Source organism: Mastigoproctus giganteus, chromosome 7 (assembly GCF_048544385.1).
Source record: "Mastigoproctus giganteus isolate SK-2022 chromosome 7, ASM4854438v1, whole genome shotgun sequence".
NCBI classification, from domain to species: domain Eukaryota; kingdom Metazoa; phylum Arthropoda; class Arachnida; order Uropygi; family Thelyphonidae; genus Mastigoproctus; species Mastigoproctus giganteus.
Genome location: NC_143581.1, coordinates 33,645,905 through 33,670,272, shown reverse-complemented (window position 1 = coordinate 33,670,272; position 24,368 = coordinate 33,645,905). Strand labels below are relative to the sequence as shown.

At 37.5% G+C, this 24,368-nt stretch overlaps 1 protein-coding gene across 1 annotated transcript in view; it reads right to left on the bottom strand.

Moving 5' to 3' along the window:
* The window catches only part of LOC150082804 (DNA topoisomerase I, mitochondrial-like), a 214,617-nt gene that overhangs the window by 48,225 nt on the left and 142,024 nt on the right, over positions 1 to 24,368 (bottom strand). Inside the window, exons 8-9 of the mRNA XM_090378288.1 lie at positions 8,701 to 8,888; positions 2,329 to 2,473 (exon numbers count right to left, since the gene is read on the bottom strand). Of these exons, the coding sequence (XP_090234414.1) occupies positions 2,329 to 2,473; positions 8,701 to 8,888 (333 nt within the window). The remainder of the gene's footprint in view (positions 1 to 2,328; positions 2,474 to 8,700; positions 8,889 to 24,368) is intronic.

Genomic DNA, 24,368 nt, shown 5'->3' with positions numbered 1-24,368 from the left:
TAGATGAACTCATCACTTGGCGCAATACCACTGCTTTGCACATTAGAAGCATGTAGTACTGAAAACCATTTTCGGTCTCCAGAAAAAGCTCCAACACTTCCCCATTTTTTCTTCATGTAGTATGCATAATATCTTTTGACGTTGTGTTTAGTATTGTCAAGGTGCACTATTCCTTACATTTCAAAGGTTACAGCTTTCAAACTGTTTCCACAGACCAGCTACTAGACAGTCCCCAGACCAAACCTGCTAGAATACTAGGTGGTAGATGAACTCATCACCTGGTGCAATACCACACCATTTTGCAATTAGAAGCATGAAGTAGTGAAAACCATTTTCGGTCTCCAGAAAAAGCTCCAACATTGCCCCTTTTTTCTTCATCAGTACGCATCATATCTTTTGAGGTTATGTTTGGTATCATGGCAAGATGCACTATTCCTTACATTTCAAAGGTTACAGCTTTCAAACTGTTTTCACAGACCAGCTGCTAGATAGTCACAAGAGAAAACCTACTGATAACTGTCGAAGAGACATTTATATAGGCAAGTGTATAAACTTGTCCTCTATGCTATGCCAACTACTGAGTGGAGGATGTCTGAGTAATGTGAATGCATGGAACACAGCGAAGGCCATGTTATGTCAAGGCATTGCATATATTCTTATTGTGTGTATGCAATATCCAAAAATTTCATAAATTTATACAAGCCTCTATCTCTATCAAAAACTGCCAAAACTTTTTACCTTAATTATACAAAAGCTCATCCCAAACATTAAACTAATAGAACAGACTTCTGTGATAAGATCTAAACTTACTCATTCATTTTACAAATATGTGGTCTCACATCCATTTCCATCTGTAATCTACAAAATTTCAATTATTGTTGGTATCAACCTCCACTCATCTTAATTGCTCTAATGATTCACACTACAATTCCTTTTACTTCAAAGATAATATTTGTGCATGTCTGACAAGGAATGTCAGAATAATGGAGATTGTGACATTCCTGGTCAGCACTTCCTATACTGGAGTCTCTCCTGGCTTACAACCTTCTTACTCCATTCTGTCAAAGTCTCTTTCCCTTGTTTGGATTACTGTTTTAAACCTTCTGATTCCAATTTTTGCTCAGACAGTGCCAGTGAATAATCTGAGCAGTGTCTGAGCACTTGTTGCACTCAGTAGCCAAAGCTACTGGCTGCAACTTCTTTCTGTCCATATGCCTACCTCTGCCACACCAGATGGTTTTGTTACATCCTCATCTAAAGATAAAGCTGACCAAATATCATCTTATTTTTTCTCTAACACTTGCATTTATTACAACTCAATTCCTCCACAGTCTTCTAATACAAGGATATTAAAAAAATTCTGAACATTCCTGATGACAAGAATGATTTTTTTTTTCTATTCTACCTCTGCTCAAGAGCCTGCTCCTGTTTTGTCTTGCCTTCTTATACTCTTTTCTTTTCTTTCTTTTTTTTTTGCATGGAAGTTTGCTCACATCCAGCCAGTTTCTCTCAAAAGGATGACAATGATAGCACACTACATTCTACAATCCATTCTGACAAAGCTTGCTCTGCACAAATGGCTTTAAATTATCAATTATCCACTATCAATTTCTTAAATTGCTAATCTCCATGTAATCCTTCAGTGCAGCAAAGAAAACTTTGTTAATTTCAATCCTTCTAAAACTTAGCATTGTCTTAATTCTCACAAAAAGGAATCTGCTGTTCTGGGTCCCCTTCAACAACACTGATTTCTAGACAAATACACATCTTTACAGAGATCATTCTGACTTCTAATCTTAACAGTGAAGTTTGACATAAGCACCTCAAATACTGCTTTCTCTGCATCAAAAAACTTGGTTTTCTGTGGGTCTCAGCAAAACTTCTAAACAGTTATTGATATAAATCTCAAATTCACCATACCTTGGAAATGTTCACACATTTAGGATGGCATCCCAAAAGGCTCTGAGACTATTCAAGAGGGATATCAGGTTAATTAATTAGTTCTTTCTTGCAAATTCTCTCTCTCTCCCCTCTCTGTGACACAGGTATTCAGTTTCTGCCAAATGTCTGTTCTACAAAAATTATTGCAATACTCATAAAATTCACAAAAAAAAAAAAATCCATATTCACTTGACCAAAGACAAAATTTATAATATATCGTTGAAGAAATTCCAAGAACTGCTGCAACTTTGTACTGCTAATATCATTTTAAAATAATTCATATTTTTGTCCAGATTACACAATAACTATGTACAACCAACATAATTTTCAAAATTATACTCAACAGCAAGTTTAAAGCATATATTCAAGTCTTGCTTAAATACTCACCTTTAGTTTGGAGCTTGGATTTAACATTATGTACTTGTTTTGACCAAGGATATTCTCTGTCCAAGAGGCAAGCCATGACACACAACAATCATGGCGTACTTCCTTCCACTTATGTCCCTCTGGTGGTTTAGGTACAGGTGCATCGCTATAAAATAAGCATCTCTTATGATTAAAAATAATTTATTTTGATAAAATATGCACAAAATATTAAATATGGTGGTGGAAAACAGTATAAAGCCTAAGCTGAATGTCAACACTGAGACAGTCAAACATTCAGAAGGGGATACAATAAAATTTATATAACACTAAAGGATTGCAGGGATATTTCAACAAAGTAGTTGACATTAAGCCAAAATTCACACATTTTACCTGCATTTGATTCTGACTCGCTGAAGATCAAGCATGCTGTGCTAAGGATTAAGTTTATGCTCAACTTAGGAACAAATACACTGCTCGACAAAATTGACAGAACAAAATGTTTTTCATGAATATTTTATTGTGAAGAGTGTTGCAGAAGACAAATATTTTATATAATAAGCATCCCAGGGTCCGGAAAATTTATCGCCAGCAGTTTACCGCCATGTCAGTTTATCATATAAACAATTTATAGCCTACATATGATCCCCAGGAAATTTTTTTAGAATTCTATGAACTATGAGGGAATAGTACGGAAATAAAAAAAACACATGTATGGAAATATTGACTCTTGATTTTTAAGGAGTCCTTATGTGCTGTATTGTAATAACTAGATCTTATGTATAGCTTGGCTTAATTTTCAGCACTCACCTCATAGTAATCCGCTTAGCTGGTGGAAAGTTTTACCACATACATAGTGGTTATAGGATTCTAATAACTTACGGGGATTATGGGTTTATAAACTAAGTTATGGGCTATAAAAATTTTGCTAAGAAAGGAAAGTGCACCTTCCATTCTATGGTTGCTTAATTAAAATAAATTAAATGAAGAAAGATGAAAGCTAATAGCCGTGCACGAGCAACTTTCGAAATCCTTTGAAAGATTTCGAAGCCTTTTAATTTGTTCATCATAATCGCGATACTTCTTTTTTTTTTGCTGCCCGGATCACTTCCACTTAAATATTGTTCAATGCGCATTTCGTTAATACTTTGTTCTTTTTTAATGCAATCAATAAATTTCCAAATGTTGGGATAATAAGTAGCGACTTGTTCCTCAAATCTTCTATGCCACCCTTGAACAGAATTATTCGTTCTTGGTAATCCTTCAAGAGCAAGCTGGTGTATGTTCCACATTTCATGGGAATACTTCGGTGGTCAACGAAGATGTTGTCTGGTTAGGCGTTCAATCCATGTATCCTCAAAATAATCAACAACTTCTTGCGATACTGGAGGAAAAACACCATTTTCACACAAATGTTCAAAAACGACCATCACAATAGGAGTGGGCACAAATGCAATTGCTGCCAAAATTCACATATTTAAAGGAAAATTAGCATCAGTTTCATAACGTTGTTTCAATCCATTATTCTGAATGGAACGAAAAATACATTGTGAAAAGTGGAAAAAACAACCCCGTTGCGAAGCATCAGGAAAAACTCTTCTGCAAGCAGCATTCATCATCGCCGTCTCAAAATCTATAGTTATTGATTGTGGGGGCATAGCCGGTTCCAATACTTTCCGCTGCTGTAGTAGAGATACATACGTTTCCTCAGACTTGTTAGGCAATAATGCAGAGACTAATGGAAGCGATATTTTGTCCTTGAATCCACGTATAAAAAAGGGAACAGTTTTGAAAGTCCCATCAGCATAACAGTGTTCACTTCGCGCTAACAACTGCAAATTTCTTTTCGTACTGAAAATTAACATACGATTGTCCTCGGGTCCAGAATCAAATTGTAGAAAAATTCTCCATTGCATGATGTTTTATATTCTTCTGTAAAAACTATGTCTCTACGATGCGTTGGAGGAACTGGGCCATCAAAATTTCGATTTCTTATATTTCGGATCGTTCGTTTCACTGTATCTACACTTGGAAGCTGCTGCTTGGCTACAGGTTCTCGAAACATTTGAAATAATACTATGAGGCGTATTATTTGTTGTTTCTGCATAAGTTTGAATGGTATCAAGAAGTTGTGCTGCCTCAACTCCTGCTGCATCTCCACAATGATTGTGCTCCTTCCATGTTTTAACGATGGTGTTATCTACCGTAGTAACTCAAGCGGCACATTTAGTTTTACGGTAATTTTGACACTTCCAATGAATTTTTGTTTCGTTTTGCCTGTCTTTATAAAACAAATGTCCACTAAAGCACAATTTTGGTTTTCCTTTTTCTGATTTCAAAAATTCCACCGACATGATGTGTTCACAAACTCAAAAGGATGAAAAATAAACATATAAGTACCTCCCTAATCACCACGCCCTACCCCCACTCCCCTAAAACATGCTACTTAAGTTAAAGGGATTAAATAGGTACCTACCTACCTAATTCCAATTTTGGAAAATAACAGTCAATTAAATTAAAGACCTACAATGGTATGTATTTCTAAGAAATGTATACCTAGCATATAACTTCCATTTTTTAGCTGCACTTAATTCTTAAATAACACCTATAGAAAAACCTTATTTTCAATTTAAAATGACCAATAAATTTATATAAATTATATGTATTGCCTGGCGATAAAATATGCTAGCGATCATTTGTAGGCTATAAATTGTTTATGCGATAAACGGTGAACTGCTAGTGATTAATTGCGGGTGATAAACTTTCCTAGACTCAAGCATCCTAGCATGCAAATTCCAAGTATCGAACAGAAATTGATCAACCATCTTACAGAGCCACACATTCATTCCTATAAAAACGCAGGTTGCAACCATATCACTTCATTCCTGTATTTTTGGCTTGCTTAGTGGAGTAATTGTATCTCCAGTACTCGTGATGCCAAATCATTGTTTGAGATGGAGGGCCACTGGGTGACTTGAAGCTGGGCAGTACAGATGCAGGTGGCACATTGGCTTAATGTGTCACATAGTGTCATCTCAACACTATGGAAGCAGTTTCAGGAGACAGCAACCTTACAAGAAGAGCTGGCCAAGGTCACCTGAGGGCTAGTCAACCAGAACAGACTGCTATCTGGTTCTAACGACAAGACAGACCCCTACAATGTCCTGTCATAAACTTTCACCTATGACTGTGGCCACAGGTGAAATCTTTCCAACCGGACTGTTTTAAGAAGGTGCAATTCAAGTGGACTCTATGCAAAGAAGGCAGTGGCTTGTATCCCATTAACCCCAAACCCCTGCAGAGCTCATTGAAATTTGTGCCAAGACCATGTGATTTGAAGCTCGAACAAACGGGGTACAGTTCTGTTCTCTGATGAGCCTGGTTTTAGCCTACAAACAGATTCCAAATGTTATTTCATCTGGAGACAATGAGGAATGGAGTACAATCCCTCCAACATCAGAGAAAGGGATACTTATGGTGGAGGCAGTGTTCTCATTATTGTTATTTGGTTTTTTTTAGGAGCATTAGCAACTAAGGCCATATTGCTCCAGGAAATGCGGTGGTCATTCCCTGACCTTTCCGCATCCTCCGTATTTGGTGGTGACGGGCTCGAACCACGGTCTAATCAAGAAGTGTGTGCTACGCACTGCTGCTCCTTCCCACCTGGCTACGGATGCGCCTAGTGTTCTCGTGGGGTGGAATAATGATCAATGGCTGCACCCCTTTTCATGTTTTTGATAGAGATACTGTAACTGCACAAAGGTTCCAAGAACAGATCCTCGAACCCTATGTGCGAATTTTTAGGGGTGTGGCTAGCCCAGTTAGGGGCGTGGTTTTCATACACAACAATGCCACTGCACATAGAGTTCAAGTGGTGGAGGAATATCTTGAAACTGAAGATATCCAACGACTGCCATGGCCCAATCACCAGACTTAAATCCAATCGAGCATAACCGTGGGGGTTGCATTGCACACTGACAGTCAACTCTTCAGTCACTTAATGAGCTAAGATCTGCACTGGTGGAAGAATGGGATTTGTTGCCACAGAATCTTATAGACATCCTTATATCGAGCATGGTTTACCACTGTCAGGACTGTTTAGCCATTGGAGGGGGGGGGGGATCGTACGCAGTACTGACATCATGTGACCATATTTTCAAACCTCTGTAATGTGACCTTTTTGATAATTCTTATACAACCCCTATAAATGTCCCAAGTTTCTTGATATGTCCTCATTTCATCATTATTCTATGGTACACCACCAAATTTTTTCCTGCTTTATTGCAAGCTGCATGATTACACATTTTCTATGTATTCTGTCAATTTTGTCGAGCAGTGTACCATTATCCAAAGATCTGCCTGAGTTGCTATCTTTTTAAATTGTATAGAATCACCAGAATAGTTTAATCCTCTGTAGAATTAAACATCTGAGAAACCACCAGGACAGCTATTTTGAAGCTCACTAGCTTCTCACTGGGTGATGGGCATGCATCCTCATCGTCACTGGCTTTTCATCAGCTATGCATCATTAATCCCTAATGGTGCACAGCTGACAAAAAGACGAAACCTCAAAAAACATACCAACTGTGTTTGTTTGTTATTTGGTTTTTAGGAGCATTAGCAACTAAGGCCATATTGCTCCGGGGATATGCGGTGGTCACGGGCTACCAATTGTGTGCTGCGACACAGGATAGTGGAAAATGAAAAAGACCTGGGGATAACCATGCAGTCAGATGTGAAGTTCTCTAAACAGTGCAGACAGGCCAGCTCATCTGGGTTTGTACATGATGTACAGGAATTTTGCCAGCAGGAATAAGGAAATGATTATCCTGTTGTGTAATCATTTTGAGTACTGCATACAGATCTGGAAGCCTAATTTTAGAAAGGATGTTGATTCAATGGAACGAGAGCAGAGAATGGCAACAAAACAGTACTCTTACCAAGAAAGGATTCAGTTCTGCAAATTGCAGTATCTGGAAACTGATTGAGGTGTTTAAGACTGAATGGATTGGTAAGCTAAATGGTGATGGCATCCTTCTTTCTAAGCACACAAAGGGGCAAATTTGAACTGAGGAAGGATAGTTGCAAGATAGATGTGGAGAAATTTTCTTTCAGCTTAGAGGCCAGTTGATTGTTGGAACAAACTTCCATCTAGTGCTGTGGAAGTGGGAAATTTGAATAAATTTAAGGAAGAACTATGAAAATTATTAGAGGGATTGTACAGGTTATGTGGGAAGTTTTTTTTCTTTTTTGCTGATGCTGTATAAGCTTGCTTTCTTGCATCATTTGCCACTACTACTAATAATAATACCAAAAACATGTATACAGGGCAACTGAAAAAGAACGAGACAGTTTCATGTGTTTATTGTGAAGTAACCAGTGAATTGCAATCATGTAATGTGCACCAATCATCAGAAAAAAATTTCAAAGTTTCATACCTTAAAGTTATAAACACTTTCAATGAGCTCTCGTCACATGGCATGCATCAAGTTGATAAATGAATTCCTGCCATACATTCTCCAGCATGTCTTTATTTATGGCTGCTACCACTATGATGATCCATCACCTTAATTCCTCACTTAAAGGAAGACTCAGACAACTACTTTTTTCAGCAGGATGGTGATCCTTCTCATTTTTATTGCCACTGTTTCATTTATTTTTCATTTCTATTTTTCAGACTGCCATGGCATGCCATGTTCAAAGCCTTCCATCTTTCCCATTCTCATGCCAAATTACAATTGTACAGTATCCCAATGTATCTGTACATCTGCTTTATAATGCATGGTATAAATATAATGCTGTTACTAAAGGAGCACTCCATTTCATGAAAAGGAGAGTGTATCTAATACAGTGACCACGAAGTGTATATTAGAAAAACAGGAAAGATTTCTTTATTCTTTTTAATATACCAATGTTGTTGAAAGCTGTAATACTTAAGCATCACCTAACGTGAACATGGCAAATCCTAAACTGTGCTCAGCTGGCACTCTTCTGTATTTACCATGTACAGAACAGATTCTGCTAATAAACAAGAATGTAGTTAAATAAAATAATACATTAAAAAGAAGGAACACAAGAAGCTTGTTTCTTAAAAAAAAATGCTGATATGCATAAAACACCTAATTATAGTTAAACACAGATAGCTGCACACTGGAAATAAGAAAATTTCCTTTTAGCCATATAGCCAATAACTGTTGAAATAACTTTTCACTTAATCTTGTAAAACTAGAGAGCTTATGTAAATAAAAGAAAGAGGTGGACAGACAGCTTAAAAAAATCAGGTGAGAGTCCCTCCACCTTATGGCTGGTGCTAAGTCTGACTTCCTTGCATCAATTTGCCTTTATTAATACTAAAACTAAATTTAAATTGTATATAGGTTAAAAAATGAGCCATGCCTGCCAATATTTATTATGACATCTTCTGGCTGAATCCTCCTTTTCAACAATCCCATTTTGGGATGGTTACCACGCCCTCGAAACAGTCCCGGTGGTTCTATTTTGAAGTTACCAATCTTTTGTTTATGACCATCAATAATACAATAGCCAAATTTATTCTGAAGTTCTTCATTTTTCTTCTTTATTTCCTAAGCAAGTTGGTGGGGGGAGAAAGAGAGAGAACAATAAATAATATGCCTAAATAAAATTTTGACATGTACAAAGAAACTTTATTGATATATTTATATATTTAAAAATAAAATAAATATGGATAAAACTTGTCAAAAAAATATTGTTTTTAGTTTAACTGTACAAAAGTATTAGTAAATATGCATTGCAGGTTAAGGAAATTTAGTAAAGTTGAAGATACAACACTTAATAATCAGTTTACATAAAGCATTTTATGACTATATGATTACTCAAGTAAATTTAGGGCAAATGTTTCATGCTAAGAGAGAGATAAAATGATATTACACAAGTAGGGCACAGCCTCAATTGGTGACAGCAGTAAGCAAACTAGGCTTGCTACTTAAATCAATCTCACACTGTTGAGGCCCTTTGCAAGTTGCATTTATTTTGAACCACTCTTTAAAAAAAAAAAAAGGACGACTCCAATGCAGAAATACATCACTATTTATGTAAGGTATATGCCATTACCCATTACATAGCTTCGGCTCTCTCTGAGATCTCATCAGCAGGAAAGTAGGTAACTCTTGGTAAAGTCTATCCACAATGTGATTTCAATATGTTAAGTATAGCAACCCAGTTTACTCATTACTATATACAAAATGAGACTACTATGACTTGTAAAATAATGTTTAAAATATTTTTCATAGCATTAGGGTGTTTCACTGAATTTATTTATTTTACACACACACTTGCTATACAATCTTGCATCTCATTTATTATGTGTTTCACCACTGGGTTGTTCAGATCTTCATGCTGGCTACTTACCCACTGACGAGACCACAAACTGGATTGAAACCAGTGTGGCTAATATTATATACTTAAAATAAATAGCAATATAATTTGAATGGGGCAGTACATCTAATTTTTACTAAAAAATGGAGGCAATCAGTGGTTAATTTTGCTTCCACAATATGGGATTGATGCCATTAAGTATTTCTATATAGAAAACAAGCCCAATTTGTGCAGTACTATTTTTAGGTTATACAATTAGCATTTTAGGAAGATGCCATTGAATGCCTATCAAAATAATATGAATGCCAATATCCATGTCAATTATTCATATTTATTATGTCCCCCCCACAACCTCTGTCTAAACAATCTTTATACTTGTAATTATCTAAATAGAATTCTATGAAGTAGTGCAATGCACAACAACTCAATGTACAGTAAAATCTCGTCAATCTCATTGGAAGTATCCACACTAGTACAGAACATATTATTAATTAATCAGGGAAAATTAGTCAGATACTCAGTTAACATGCGGCAGAATTTCCTTAATTCTCATTTTGAATAAGAATTATTTAGTTTCACTGTGGCAGACATTTGTGAATAGGTTATTAATACATTAATTTAGTTAACATGAGGAATATAGCAATTGTGCTGTGGAAAAATTTAATAAATTCTTTGCATATGATAACAAGATTATTAAGTTTCATTTTTACATCTATTTACAGTCACACAGTTTGATGTATGTTATATTAAGTGTCATATTGTTTATAATGAATAACTGCACATATCCACAAGAAAAAGAGTGTTTTGGGATATTATTTGCTGTTTAATATTGTAATCTATGTAAAAAAAGACGGAATAAATCTCTCTTCTCACACCCATATATAAAATTTTAAAAAAATAATAAAAATTAAAAAAAATGAAGATGTTAGAATTGTTCAACTCGAGCATTGTAGTATGTGTTAAAATTTTTGCAAAATCCTAATGTGATACTGCTGAATGCTAAAACAAGCTAGGTTACTGCCAACACATTTATCGACCCACTAGATTTTCTTAAGCTCAACTGTCCAGAGTTTTGTTTTCACTGTTCCAACACTTTAGAAGTAATACATGTTTAACTACTGTCACTTTAGCAGTAACAGTAGTTAAACATAATTTTCCCTTAACAAAGCCATGTTGTGTCCTTCAGAATGCCATTTCTTTCAAAATGTCCCTGGATTGCACTCTTAACCATTGCCTCTAAGACTTTCCCTACCACCAATGAAGTCTGCAGTTACAGACTTCACTCTTAGAACCACCTTTATGAATTGGCAATACATAGGCACTCCTCCAATCCAAAGGAATCCCTCCTGAGTCTAAAGGTTCCCTCATAATTAACTTCACTGGTTTCATACACTCTTTAGTCATCTTCCTCAAAATTACTGGGTATGTGCCATCAACTCTGGGAGTCTTTCTTGCCTTTAGGCTCGAAGGTTTTTCTAATAAACAGTCATCTGTAATTTCGAAATCACTAATCTCATATGGCCCAGCCTCTCCTCACCATAAAGATTCTTTCATCAGTAAAGACGGATGTGAAGTACTTATTCAATTCATCAGCAACATCAGCTCGGTTATATAAGGCTTTCAGTGCACAATTCCTTCTCATGTCTGGGCAGAATTACAGAAACATACACAATCTGGTCTAAATGGCAGCATTTTTTGGTATGGTGCTATATTTATTCAACAAATGGTCAGATCATGTTCATTTAATATCATCAATCCACCCACGAAAAAAAAATGCTCTTTAACCCCCTTAAAATCTGACAATCTGTTGGTAACATCAATTAGGAAGTGCAAGCAGTAGATATGGGTGCACAGTGCAATGTTGAGTCATTTTGGTGTGACATAAGCACTGGGAATGGGAAAATGAGAGTAGGAGTGTGTTACAGGCCTAATGACTGATGAGTACAACAAACAATTGTGCAGAGAAATAGAGTGGGCCAGTAAATCAATGTCTTGTAATGGGGGATTTTAACTTTCCAGATATTGACTGGAACTAGTGGATTGGTCACTCACACACTAGCAATGTGATCACAGCTTACTGATGTGGGATTTATTAAAAAAAAGTAACTACCATCAATGGTAATGGGAAGGGTTTTTGTTTTCGTAAAGGTGACTACAGTGGTCTCAGACAGTTTTTAAATTTTATACAGTGGGATCAACTGATGATGTTAAAAATAGCGAATTCTAAATGGGAAGCCTTCAAGGAATTAATCTTGGAAGCTACTAGGCTTTTCAATTAATCTTGGAAGCTACTAAGAAATACTGTTCAAGATTTAGACCTAATTGAATGTCAGATGAACAAATAAAGCTTGTAGCAGAGAAGAAAAATGTGTTGGATGCATAAAAATTATCAGGTGACACAGAAGCCTATGGCAGATATAAGTTAGTCTGTAATCAAGTCACAAAGGAGGTTAGGCAAGTGAAGGCTGATTACAAGAAATCCTCGGCAAAGGATGCAAAAGAAAAATAAGAAAGACTTCTTTACATCTCTTAGTATCTTAAATCTCCACTAATCTGTTATTAGGGTCCTAAAGTCCTTTAAGGTAACGAGAATTAGAAGGAAAGGGAAGAATCAGATTGGTCCACTTGATGTTAGTGGTTCGGCTGTTGATGATCCTGCTTAGACTGCTGACAAACTGAATTAGTATTTTGCATTTACATTCACACATGAGGAATTCTGTAAGGAAGGGAGGACAGAAGTTTACTAAACTCTAATAGGGTGCTAAATAATTTTGTAATAACGGAGAGCAAAGTGGAGGAGAAATTGTTGAAGTTAAACATAAAAAAAGGCACCTGGGGCAGATGGAATCTATCCAGTTATAATGAAGGATGCAGCGAGGGAAGTTAGCAAACCCTTAGCCATAATTATGAGAGCATCCTTAGAGGAGGTCCCCATGGACTAGAGATGTGCAAATGTATCTACAATTCACAAAGGGGGTTCCGAAGGATGACAGAGATAATTATAGACCTGTTAGTTTAACCTTTGTTCCAGGGAAGAATGGGTAGACTTTCATTCTTTTGGTTTCGGTTTGTTTCTAGGCCTGTTTTGACTTACATATTTTTTGCCTGTTTTTCACCTGCAGTACAAGCATTTGGTATTCATTTCCTTTTTATACTAACACTTACAAAGTCAGGACTCTTACTAAAAGGTTGGGCTTTACAACCCCAGCTAGCTCAGTTAAAAAAAAGGTAAAGTGCAGCCATTATCAACCCACTGCAGGATGGAAGCCTCCTCAACAATTCACGCTGAGGGAAATGGACCATAATCTGCTACGCTGGTCCAGTGCGGGTTGGCAGATCGACCGTATTCAGCAGTCAGGGGCTTGAACCCCGGTTTACTCAAAGAGCGTGTGCTACTGCACTCCCACTCCTGACCACTCAGCCAGCTAGCTCAGTATGTTTTAATAACTTTTTCTATACTTTTTACCTTTCTACTTTATATTTCTACCTTTCTTCCCGTTCGTAGAGCTATTAGTGCAATACCAGGGTGATACGAATGTTCCAACTATCCTCATTCAATCGCCATTTTCGTCTTTATTTAACTATGCCTTTATCCCTTCCCCATCCTCAATTTAATACCTCACCCTATACCATGTGCTTGTTCCTATTTATTTTAATTCTTCTAATTTCCACAAAATTCCAGCACCAAAATATTTTTCCAAATTTACTTAAATGTCTACATATATTTCAAAAACCTTTTCCCACTCTGAAACACTTTATTATATTTTTAGCCTTATCCTTATTTTTACCTTAATAATTTTCATATCACTGACATTGTGTTGGGCCTACCTTGACCATACAGTAAGAGAAATACAGTAAGTGACTCTATTGTCAGGGAAATGGGGAACATGCTTTGTAAAAAAGGATAGGTGGAACAGGACCAGGGTATGTCTGCCAGGGACAAAGGTTGATGACGTAGAGCGGATATCATTTTTTAAGATAACAAAAGGTGATATAGTTGTACACGTTGACACTAATGATATCACGAGTAGGAGACCGGCAGAGTTACTTAACAAGTACAGGTCAATGTTGAAAAAAAAGCTGTGAATTAGGGTTGAATTTGAAAGTGTCTGCAATTCTGCCCATACATGATAGGAGGGCGTATATAATGAGAGCCGTGTCGATCAATTCGGCCCTGGAAAGATTGCGCAAGGCTCAAGGGGTAGAATTTTTTTCAGCCTGGACTGTACTTGTTAACAGGAGAGACTGCTTCTACAGGGATGGGATACACTTAAATAGAAAGGGTGCAAGAATATTTGCTGATGCTATCGAGGCAGTGTTAGGTGGGTCGGAAAACTGCTAGCTTGGAGGGAGACAAAGACTAACAGATTAACAGTAGCCACTGGCAGAGGTGAAAGAGATTCTTGCACTGCGTCTACTGGAATGAACAGAAGCCTGAAAAACAAGATGCAAGATATTTCAGACTGCTGGGAGTAATTGCAGTACAAGTAAACATGGGTTGTGTTAGGGCAGCTAAGAATAGAAACAGGTGCATGTATACTTGCGTGTACACCAATGCTAGGAGTTTAGTAAATAAATTTGATGAATTTGAGGTGTTGCTCAAAACATCAAAGGCAGATATTGTTGGGATATCAGAGATGTGGTGTCACACAGATATAAGGAATGCAGAACTGGAATTTGGGGAGTACAACATCTAAAGTAAGGATAGACAGGATAGGAAGGGAGGAGGGGTTATGCTATTAGTTAAGTAACACAAAATCCAGGAAATGAAGCCAGCCGACATCGCTGGACATTGCAGTGTCGAGTCAGTTTGGTGTGACATAAGCATTGGAAGATCAAAATTGAGAGTAAGAGTGTGCTATAGGCCTAATGACTCTGATGAGTATAATAAGAAACTGTACAGAGAAATAGAGTGGGCCAGCAAATCAGAGTCTTATAATGGGGGATTTTAATTTCCCAGATATTGACTGGAATTTGTGTGATGGTCACTCACACACTAGCTAGGCTTTTGTGGATTTATTGGATGATTGTTTTCTACATCAGCATGTTCAGAAGGCAAATAGAGGGAGTAATACTCTTGATTTGATTATCAGTAGTGATTCTTCATGCATTAAGAATCTGCAGATGAATGAACCACTAGGTGGCAGTGATCACAGTGTGATGAAGTGGGATTTACACAAAGAGGTAACTACCATTAGGGGTAAAGGGAAGGGTTATTGCTTTCGTAAAGGCGACTACGATGGACTGAGACAGTATTTAAATTCTATACAGTGGGATCGACTGATGATGTTACCAACAGCAAATTCAAAATGGGAAGCATTCAAAGAACTTATCTTGAAAGCTACTAGGCTTTTCATACCAACTAAGAAATATTGTTCAAGGTTTAGGCCTAAATGGATGTCAGATGAACTAATGAGACATATGGCAGAGAAGAAAAAGGCATGGGATACATACAAATTAACATGTGACACAGAAGCCTATGATAGATACAAGTTGATCTGTAACCAAGTTACAAAGGAGGCTAGGCAGGCGAAGGCAGATTACGAGAAATCCTTGGCAAGGGATGCAAAGAAAAACAGTAAAGAGTTCTTTACCTATGTAAACTCTAGAAGGAAAAGAATGAATCATGGAATGAATCTATCCTATGGATACTAATGGTTCAACTGTTGATGATCCTGCTCAGGTGGCTAACAAACTAAACAAGTATTTTGCATCTACATTCATGCACAAGGAGTTATTCAGGAAGGGAAATGCCAGAGGCGAAGTAAACTCTGGCAGTGAGCCAGATGATTTTGTAATCACTGAAAGGAAAGTGGAGGAGAAATTGTTGAGGATAAACATAAAAAAGGCACCCGGGGTGGATGGGATCTATCCAATTATATTAAAGGAGGCAGCAAAGGAAGTAGGCAAACCCTTAGCTATAATTATGAGAGCTTCCTTGGACTCAGGGGAGGTACCCACAGAGATGTGCAAATGTGACCCCAGTTCACAAAGGAGGATCAAAGGCTGACACAAGTAATTATAGACCTGTGAGTATAACTTCTGTTCCAGGAAAATTAATGGAGGCACTGGTTAAAGAAGCACTGCAGGATCATCTAGACAAAATGTCAGTTATAGTTCGGACACAGCATGGTTTTGTTAAGGGGAAGTCTTGCCTGACTAATTCGATTGGATACTATGATGCAGTCACAAAAGAACTGGATGTAGGGAACAACTTTGATATTATATACTTGGATCTTAGAAAGGCTTTTGATACTGTTGCACATGGAAGACTGCTGCACAAATTGGAGCAGTGTGGCATTGGAGGCAAATTGCTGCTATGGATAAAGGGGTGGTTGAGTGAGAGAAGACAGAGAGTGGTAATCAATGGACACTGCTCATCGTGGACTAATGTTATCAGTGGAGTCCCTCAGGGTTCAGTGTTGGGTCCATTATTGTTTTCTGTATTTATAAATGATATTGATGATGGTATATCAAGCTTAATGTCCAAGTTTGCAGACGATAAGAAGGTTGGCAGGGTTGTCAAGGACACTACTGACACTATGCTGCTGCAACAGGATCTGGAAAGGTTGAGGAGATGGGCTGAGAGGTGGCAAATGAAGTTTAACATTGACAAATGTAAAGTACTACATATGGGAAACAGCAACCCCAGAGCAACGTATCAACTCTGTGGTTCTACACTGACAGTGGTAGAGAATGAAAGGGACCTGGGGGTGGTTGTGCAGGCAGATCTCTGAGCAGTACAGATGGGCTGCAAGAGTAACTCATGGTGTATTGTCAATGATATATAGGAATTTTTCTAGCAGGGATAAGGAGGTGATTATTCCCTTGTATAAGGCAATGGTCAGGCCACCTAGAGTGCTGTATACAGGTCTGGAGGCTTAATTTCAAGAAGGATGTAGAGCTGCTGGAACGAGTACAGAGAAGGGCAACAAGATTAGTGAATGGAACAAAGAGGTGCTCTTACGAAGAAAGGCTTAAGTTTTGCAAATTACAGTGTCTGGAGACTAGGCACCAGCGAGGTGATCTGATAGAGGTGTATAAAGCCTTGAATGGTTTGAGCATGCTCAATGCTGATGGGATTCTTCTTCTTGCTCAGAATAATCACCTGAGAGGGCACAAATTCAAATTGAGGAATGACAGATGTAGAATAGATGTGCGGAAATTTGCCTTTAGCCAGCGGGTAGTTGGTTGGTGGAACAGACTTCCATCCCGTCTTGTGGAAGTTGATAGCCTAAAATAAATTTAAGGCTCAGCTGGACAGGTATTTTGAACGAACGCAGGGGTGAAGTGGAAGTGGTTTTTTTTTTTTTTTGGCTGATGCTGCATAAGCTTGCTTGCTTACTTGCATCAAATGCCTCTACTAATGCTAAGAGAATAAGCTAATTTTATTCTTTTTGCTTTTTGGCTTTATTTCACTTCTCTTCCACTGTTATGGACAAGTACAGAAGCACAGTTCCTGATACATGGTCAGGTGTAGTCTCCTGATGAAATACCTGACCATGTATCAATATTTTCTTCAGCTGACATCAGATTTTTCATTTTTTGCTATCCCTGTTTTCGATTTATAACTAAATCTGCCCACTTATATCTGATGACAGCTCTACCACCTTTTATTTTACTTTATTTTGTTTAATCATTTGGTATTAATCATTTTACTTTACAGCTCCCTCATGTCTGATTGGCTTTGAATAATTTTCTTAATTCATCACAACTTTTAGGATATTAACATTCTTTTGTCTTTTACAAATCTACAATACGTCGTTTTCCTATCCTTACCCTTCTAGTCCTTGGCACTCTGTGTAATTTTCACCTCCATCTATGCAAACTTCATCAGATTTATCTATTCTTACATGCTTATATATATATATATATATATTAAATGTAATTATAAAAGTTTCAGTGAATGAAAAAAGGTTCCAGTTAATGAAAAATTAACAAGTCAGGTATGACAGATGCACCTAAAAGTGCAAAGCAGCATTAAAGGATGCAAAAGTATATATATGTATGAATAGATATATTAGATAAAGTATGCATATGTAGTGAAAATTACACAGTGCCAGTAACTAGAAGGATAAGGATAGTAGAAAAGAAGTTTTTTCTTTTTCTACCATCCTTACCCTTATAGTAGTAGATATGTAAAAGGTTTAAGAATGTTAATATCCTAAAAGTTATGTTGAATTAAGAAAATTATGGGCTGAATTACAAAGCCAATAGGAGGTGAGTGAACTGAAAAGTAAAATTATTAATAATAAGGTAAAATACAATACAATACAATACAAAAAAAAAATAAAAAATGGTAAAGCTGTCATCTGATATGGGGGGACATATTTAGATAAAAGTCGAATACAGGTAAGGCAAATATGCAGAATCTGATAGCAGCTGAAGTAAATATTGATACACGGTCAGGTATTTCATCAGGAGACTACACCTGACCATGTATCAGGAACTGCATTTCTATACTTGTCTATAGTAGTAGAAGAAAGGTTAAAAAGCAAAAAAATGAAATTAGCATTCTTATACAGTATGGACAGGGTAGTCTCAACGCAGTATCAATTATTAAGGTAAAAATAAGGACCAAGTTAGAAGAAAATGTAGTTAAGTGTTTTCAGAATGGGAAAAGGTGTTTTTTATAAAAATATATAGAATTTTGTTTAGGATTTAAATGTTGTAATTTTGTGGAAATCAGAATTAAATAATTTGGAACAAGTACATGGTATAGGGTGAGATATTAAATTGAGGATAGAGAAGGGAAACAGGAGCAGTTAAGTAAATAAAGACAAAAATAGCAATAGAAGGAGGATAGTAGGAATGTTCGTATCACCCTCGTATACGCTAATAGTTTTATGAACAGGAAGAAAAGTAGAAATAGATAGTAGACAGATAAAAAGCAAATAGAAAGTTATTAAATCACACTGAGCTAGCTGGAGTTGTTTTGGTTGTTTTTTTTTTTTTTTAAGAGCATTAGCAACTAAGGCCATATAGCTCCAGGATATGCGGTGATCATTACCTGACCCTTCCGCATCCTCCATATTTGGTGGTGACTGCTCGAACCCCGGTCTAATCAAGAAGTGTGTGCTACGCACTGCTGCTCCTTCCCACCTGGCTACGGAGGCGCCTGCTGGAGTTGTGAAGCCCAACCTTATAGTAAGGGCTCTGGCTTTGTAAGTGTTAGTATAAAAGGGAGCTAATACCAAATGCATGTATTGCAAGCAAAAAGCAGGTGCAAAAAACACAAACATGTATGTTGAGACACGCCAAGAAACGAACTGAAAACAAAAGTGAACAATACCTGAGTTTGATGCGTAGCAGAAGTAAGCTGGCAGGAAAATAATACGTGGCTGAAGGAAAAATGCATGGAAATACAGTGCACATATTTAGTAGGGTAGATGATTGCATGTCAACGATAACCACATTAGTAACATAGCTACATGATGAAGCAATTTATAGCAGCATAACGGGCTTTTTAAAGAGCTGTGAAGAAATGGAAAAAGATGGGAAAAGTGACCTCTATTGTCATATTTTGAACAAATAAATGCATGGAGATAAATAAGATAAGTGTTGGAAAAAAGAAATGTGGTTGGAATAATAGGACTTTACTGTAATAAAGTCATAAGATATACAAAAATAAACATATAACAGTTCACAGATAAATAAAAAGCATTGACCAAAGCGGTGATAAAAAGTTGTATAATCTCATATAAATCGAAAAATTACCAATTAGGGGAGTAATTGCTTACATATCTAAGCACAGAAAGAAGGAAATATGTGAAGAATCACAATGTTCTGAGAGAGAGAGAGAGAGAGAGAGAGAGAGAGAGAGAGAGAGAGAGAGTTAGATTAATAATTATAATCTGTTGTCCAAAATGTATATCAGTTCTGTCAATTACAGTAATGATTACTGTAATTGACAGAATGTCTTAAATCCAAAGGTAGTTTCAAGTATAAATCCAAAAGTGAAAGGATGTATTAAGAATCCAATGTTGAAACAACAGTAAATAAGTAAAAGGATACATTGGTTCTAAAATCACCCAGTTATTCATATCCTTGGAATTATTTCATGTTCTTTCATCATTGGATTTAGCATTAGCAGAGGCATATGATGTAAGAAAGCAAGCTTATGCAGCATCAGCAAAAAAAAAAAAAGCTCCCATTTCACACCTCCATTCGTTCCAAATACCTGTCCAGCTCAGCCTTAAATTTATTGAAGCTATCAACTTCCACAACAAAAGATGGAAGTCTGTTCCACCAATCAACTACCCACTGGCTAAAGGCAAACTTTCACACATCTATCCTACAACTGCCTTTCCTCAATTTGAATTTATGCCCTCTCAGGTGATTATTCTGAGCAAGAGGAAGAATCTCATCAGCATTGAGCATGCTCAAACCATTCAAGGCTTTATACACCTCAATCAAATCACTTTGCAGGTGCCTAGTCTCCAGACACAGTAATCTGCAAAATTTAATTAAGCCTTTCTTCATAAGAGCAGCCATTCGTTCCATTCACTAATCTTGTTGCCCTTCTCTGTACTCGTTCCAACAGCTCTACACCCTTTCTAAAATGAGGCTTCCAGACCTGTATACAGTACTCAAGGTGTGGCCTGACCATTGCCTTATACAAGGGGATAATCACCTCCTTATCCCTGCCAGAAAATTTTCCATATATCATTGACAAGACACCATGAGATATCCTTGCAAACCATCTGCACTGCTCAGAAAACTTCATATCTGCCTGCACAATTATCCCCAGGTCCTTTTCATTCTCTACCACTGTCAGTGTAGTACCACACAGTTGATACGTTACTCTGGGGTTACTGCTACCCATATACAGTACTTTACATTTGTCAATGTTAAACTTCAGTTGCCACCTCTCAGCCTATCTGCTCAACTTTTCTAGATCCTGTTGCAGCAGCGTACTGTCATTAACAACCCTGCCAACCTCCGTATTGTCTGCAAATGTGGACATTAAGCCTGATATACCATCATCAATATAATTTATAAATACAGAAAACAATAATGGACCCTTTCCAGATCCTGTTGCAGCAGCATAGTGTCAGTAGTGTCCTTGACAACCCTGCCAACCTTTGTATCATCTGCAAACTTGGACATTAAGCTTGATATACCATCATCAATATCATTTATAAATACAGAAAACAATAATGGACCCAACACTGAGCCCTGAGGGACTCCACTAATAACATTAGTCCACGATGAGCAGTGTCCATTGATTACCACTCTCTGTCTTCTCCCACTCAACCACTCCTTTATCCATAGCAGCAATTTGCCTCCAATTTGTACAGCAGTCTTCCATGTGCAACAGTATCAAAAGCCTTTTTAAGATCCAAATATATGATATCAGTACTTTACTGATAAACTAGTTCTGTATCCTTTGACTTATTTACTGTTCTTTCAACATTGCATCCCTTGCCTAATATATTCTTTCAGCATACTTTATCAAATGTATCTATTAATACATACTTTTATATATACAGGGTGTCTCAAAAATACAAGGCATAACTTCAGGAATGAGTTCCTCATATGTAGACAATAATAATATCTTATATCAACATAGTTCCGGAAATGCTTGGTTTCCGAGTTTTGAAGGTCTATCTATGACACTTTTTTTTTTTTAGTTAGTTATAGTTGTTGCGCATCGGCTTCTGTGGCCATAATGCACCTCCCACGGTTTTTGCAGTACTTTGATCCAAGCCCGAGGCGGGATTCGAACCCGCGACCTTTGGGTTGCCAGGCGAGCACTTTACCCACCCGGCCTATGACACTTAACTGTTTACATCACTTTGTAGTAATTGTTCAAAATGTCCACCTTCTGCCTGAATACAGACCTCATATCGACGTCTCGTGGACATGCGAAGACGATGCCAAATTCCTGGCATGTTTCGTATTGTCTCACAACCTTCCACAATTTGATTGTGGTGAGTTTCCACATCTGCTAACGGATGTCAAATACACCAATGACTTTAAATGGCCCCACAAGAAGAAATCTAGTGGGTTTAAATCAGTGAGCATGGAGGCCAGGCAGTTGGTCCACCTCTACCTATCCACTGACCAGGAAACCTTCGATTTAGGTAATTGCGGGCTAGGTGGCTAAAATGTGCGGGAGCACCATCGTGCATGAAGTGTGCTTGTTGATGAATGATCAGTGGTATGTTGTCCAAGAAATCAAGCATGTTGTTTTCCAGAAAGTTTCTGTACGCCTGCCCTGTGAGTTTGTTTGGAAGTACATAGGGCCCAAATAACTTATCACCAAAAACACCCGCCCAGATGTTGAGGCCGAACCGCTGTTGGTGATGTTATGGAAGAATTGCATGTGGGTTTTCCTCAGCCCATACATGCTGATTGTGAAAGTTTTGGATTCCTTCTCGTGTGAACTGTGCTTCATCTGTGAATATCACTAAGGCAGGAAAGTGAAGAGTTGTACCACACTGCTGCAAGAAACACTGGCAGAACATTACTCGCGCAGGGTAATCTGCTGGTGACAAGGCATGTACCCGTTGCAGATGGTAAGGATATAGTTGGTGTTCTCGCAACACTCTCCAATTAGTCAAACGTTGAATAGCCAGTTGCATTGCTATTCTGCGTGTGCTGATTCCAGGAGTGGCATGCACAACATCCAAAATCTCCTCCTCTACTTCAGGAGTCGTAGATCTTGGTCGTTCTCTGTCGGCAGCATGGGGTGTAAAGGTCCCATATTCACAAAGGCAGCGATGGATACCTTAAAACGTTTTCCTGTCTAGACATCCTCGCTCTGGGAATCTTTCGTGGTACAAACGACGAGCCTCTAGAGCATTGCCATCTGTTAAACCTTACATAAAGTGCATACTCACTTGTTCCTGATTTGAGTACATGGTCAAAATGGAAAACCAGCAGATTCTGTCAGTACCTTGTGATGACGGAAATCACCTGCGGGAAATAAGACTTTCCCGTCAATAACTTGGGAACCAAGAATTTCCGGAACTATGTTGATATAAAACATTAACATTGTCTACATATGAGGAACTCATTCCTGAAGTTATGCCGTGTATTTTTGAGACACCCTGTATATTATGTAGAAACTGCGAAGAAGATTTTGTTTAATCCTATTGAATCTACGGTATATACCAGAAGTGTTCTCGACTAAATGGATAAGGAATGTAGCGATATATGGTAAGATATGTAAAAGAGACAGATAGTTGGCAAGAAATTAAAATAAGAAATGAAAAGTCAACCAAAATAAGATTACATTGCAGTGTTTTTCACAATTTCAGTGTCTTTATCAGAGGCCATCCACCGAAATTATGAGAAAAACGGCAATGTTCTTGCTTCTGTTTCCGAGATGTTCTGTTTGCTATGGTGCATGTGTGATGTAGACACGTGTTAAGAACGAAATTTGAAAATTTGCAGCAAGAATAAGGTTTAATAAAATGTGCCAATAAATGCAATTATATGACGTAGGGCATACAGATCATGGATGATCTTACAGAAGCAAGTAAAAAGATTGAAAAAAACTAAAGTAATGATATCAGAATGTAGGGATAGGCAAGAAGAAAGGAACTTACCGTTACCTTGTAAGACAGAAAATGACCACATGACCAAGATGGCGACGTGCCAGTATATTTATGCATAGGTACGCTAGCAGTTCCTAGCATTATAAAATGCCGTGGGGAAAAAAAAAAATTGCATGGTATGGTGTCTGTAGGCTAGTTGGATGTATAAATTAAAATGCAATATGTGGTGATGAATGCTGCTAAATACATGGTGCCCAAACTGCCCAGGATAGTTGAAAGATATAATGGTTTACAAAGAAGCAGTGAAAACAAGCTAAACTTTAAGGCGAAAAATAGATTCAGTAAGAAGGCAATATACCGCATGTTGCATTCGATAAACTAATGGCTCACAGGACATAAGAAGTAGTAGCAAGTAAAGCAGAAAGATGAATGAAGTAGAGGTAACTAGTTGGGCTCGGGTAGTTCGGGGTTGCTAACCCGTTTCTATAGTTAGGACCCTGAACGAAGGTCTGGCAGCGAGTACATCATGTATTTAAGGTCAGTTGTGCAAGTGAGAAAAATATGATAGATAGACAATGAAATGAAAATTAAATTAAATTAAATTAAATTATATACATGGTTAATACACCATGTTAGGCCAATTGGTGGGTACAGGTTTTCTAAGCTGTAAGACACCACAGATGCCTAGTGTATTGTATATATACTATTTACAAACTTGGTGTAAATGGGTCTTTGTAATCAATTATTGCGGATTATGTTGTCTATATTGATGTCCCATAGTTTATGTTTCACGATGTTGAGGGCTTTACAGAAGTGATAGCGAAGATATGCTGTAGGAAAAAGGTTGTTTGTCAGTTTTTTGTCTAGCATCTTTATGTTACTGATGGTTATTTCCTTATTGCTGCAGATGGTTGCTCTTGTTATTGTTATTTGGTTTTTAGGGGCATTAGCAACTAAGGCCATATTGCTTTGGGGATATGCAGTGGTCATTCCTTGACCTTTCCGCGTCCTCCGTATTTGGTGGTCACAGGCTCGAACCCCGGTCTAATCAAGAAGGCACCAGCGAGGTGATCTGATAGAGGTGTATAAAGCCTCGAATGGTTTGAGCATGCTCAATGCTGATGGGATTCTTCCTCTTGCTCAGAATAATCACCTGAGAGGGCTGTTGTTGTTATTTGGTTTTTAGGAGCATTAGCAACTAAG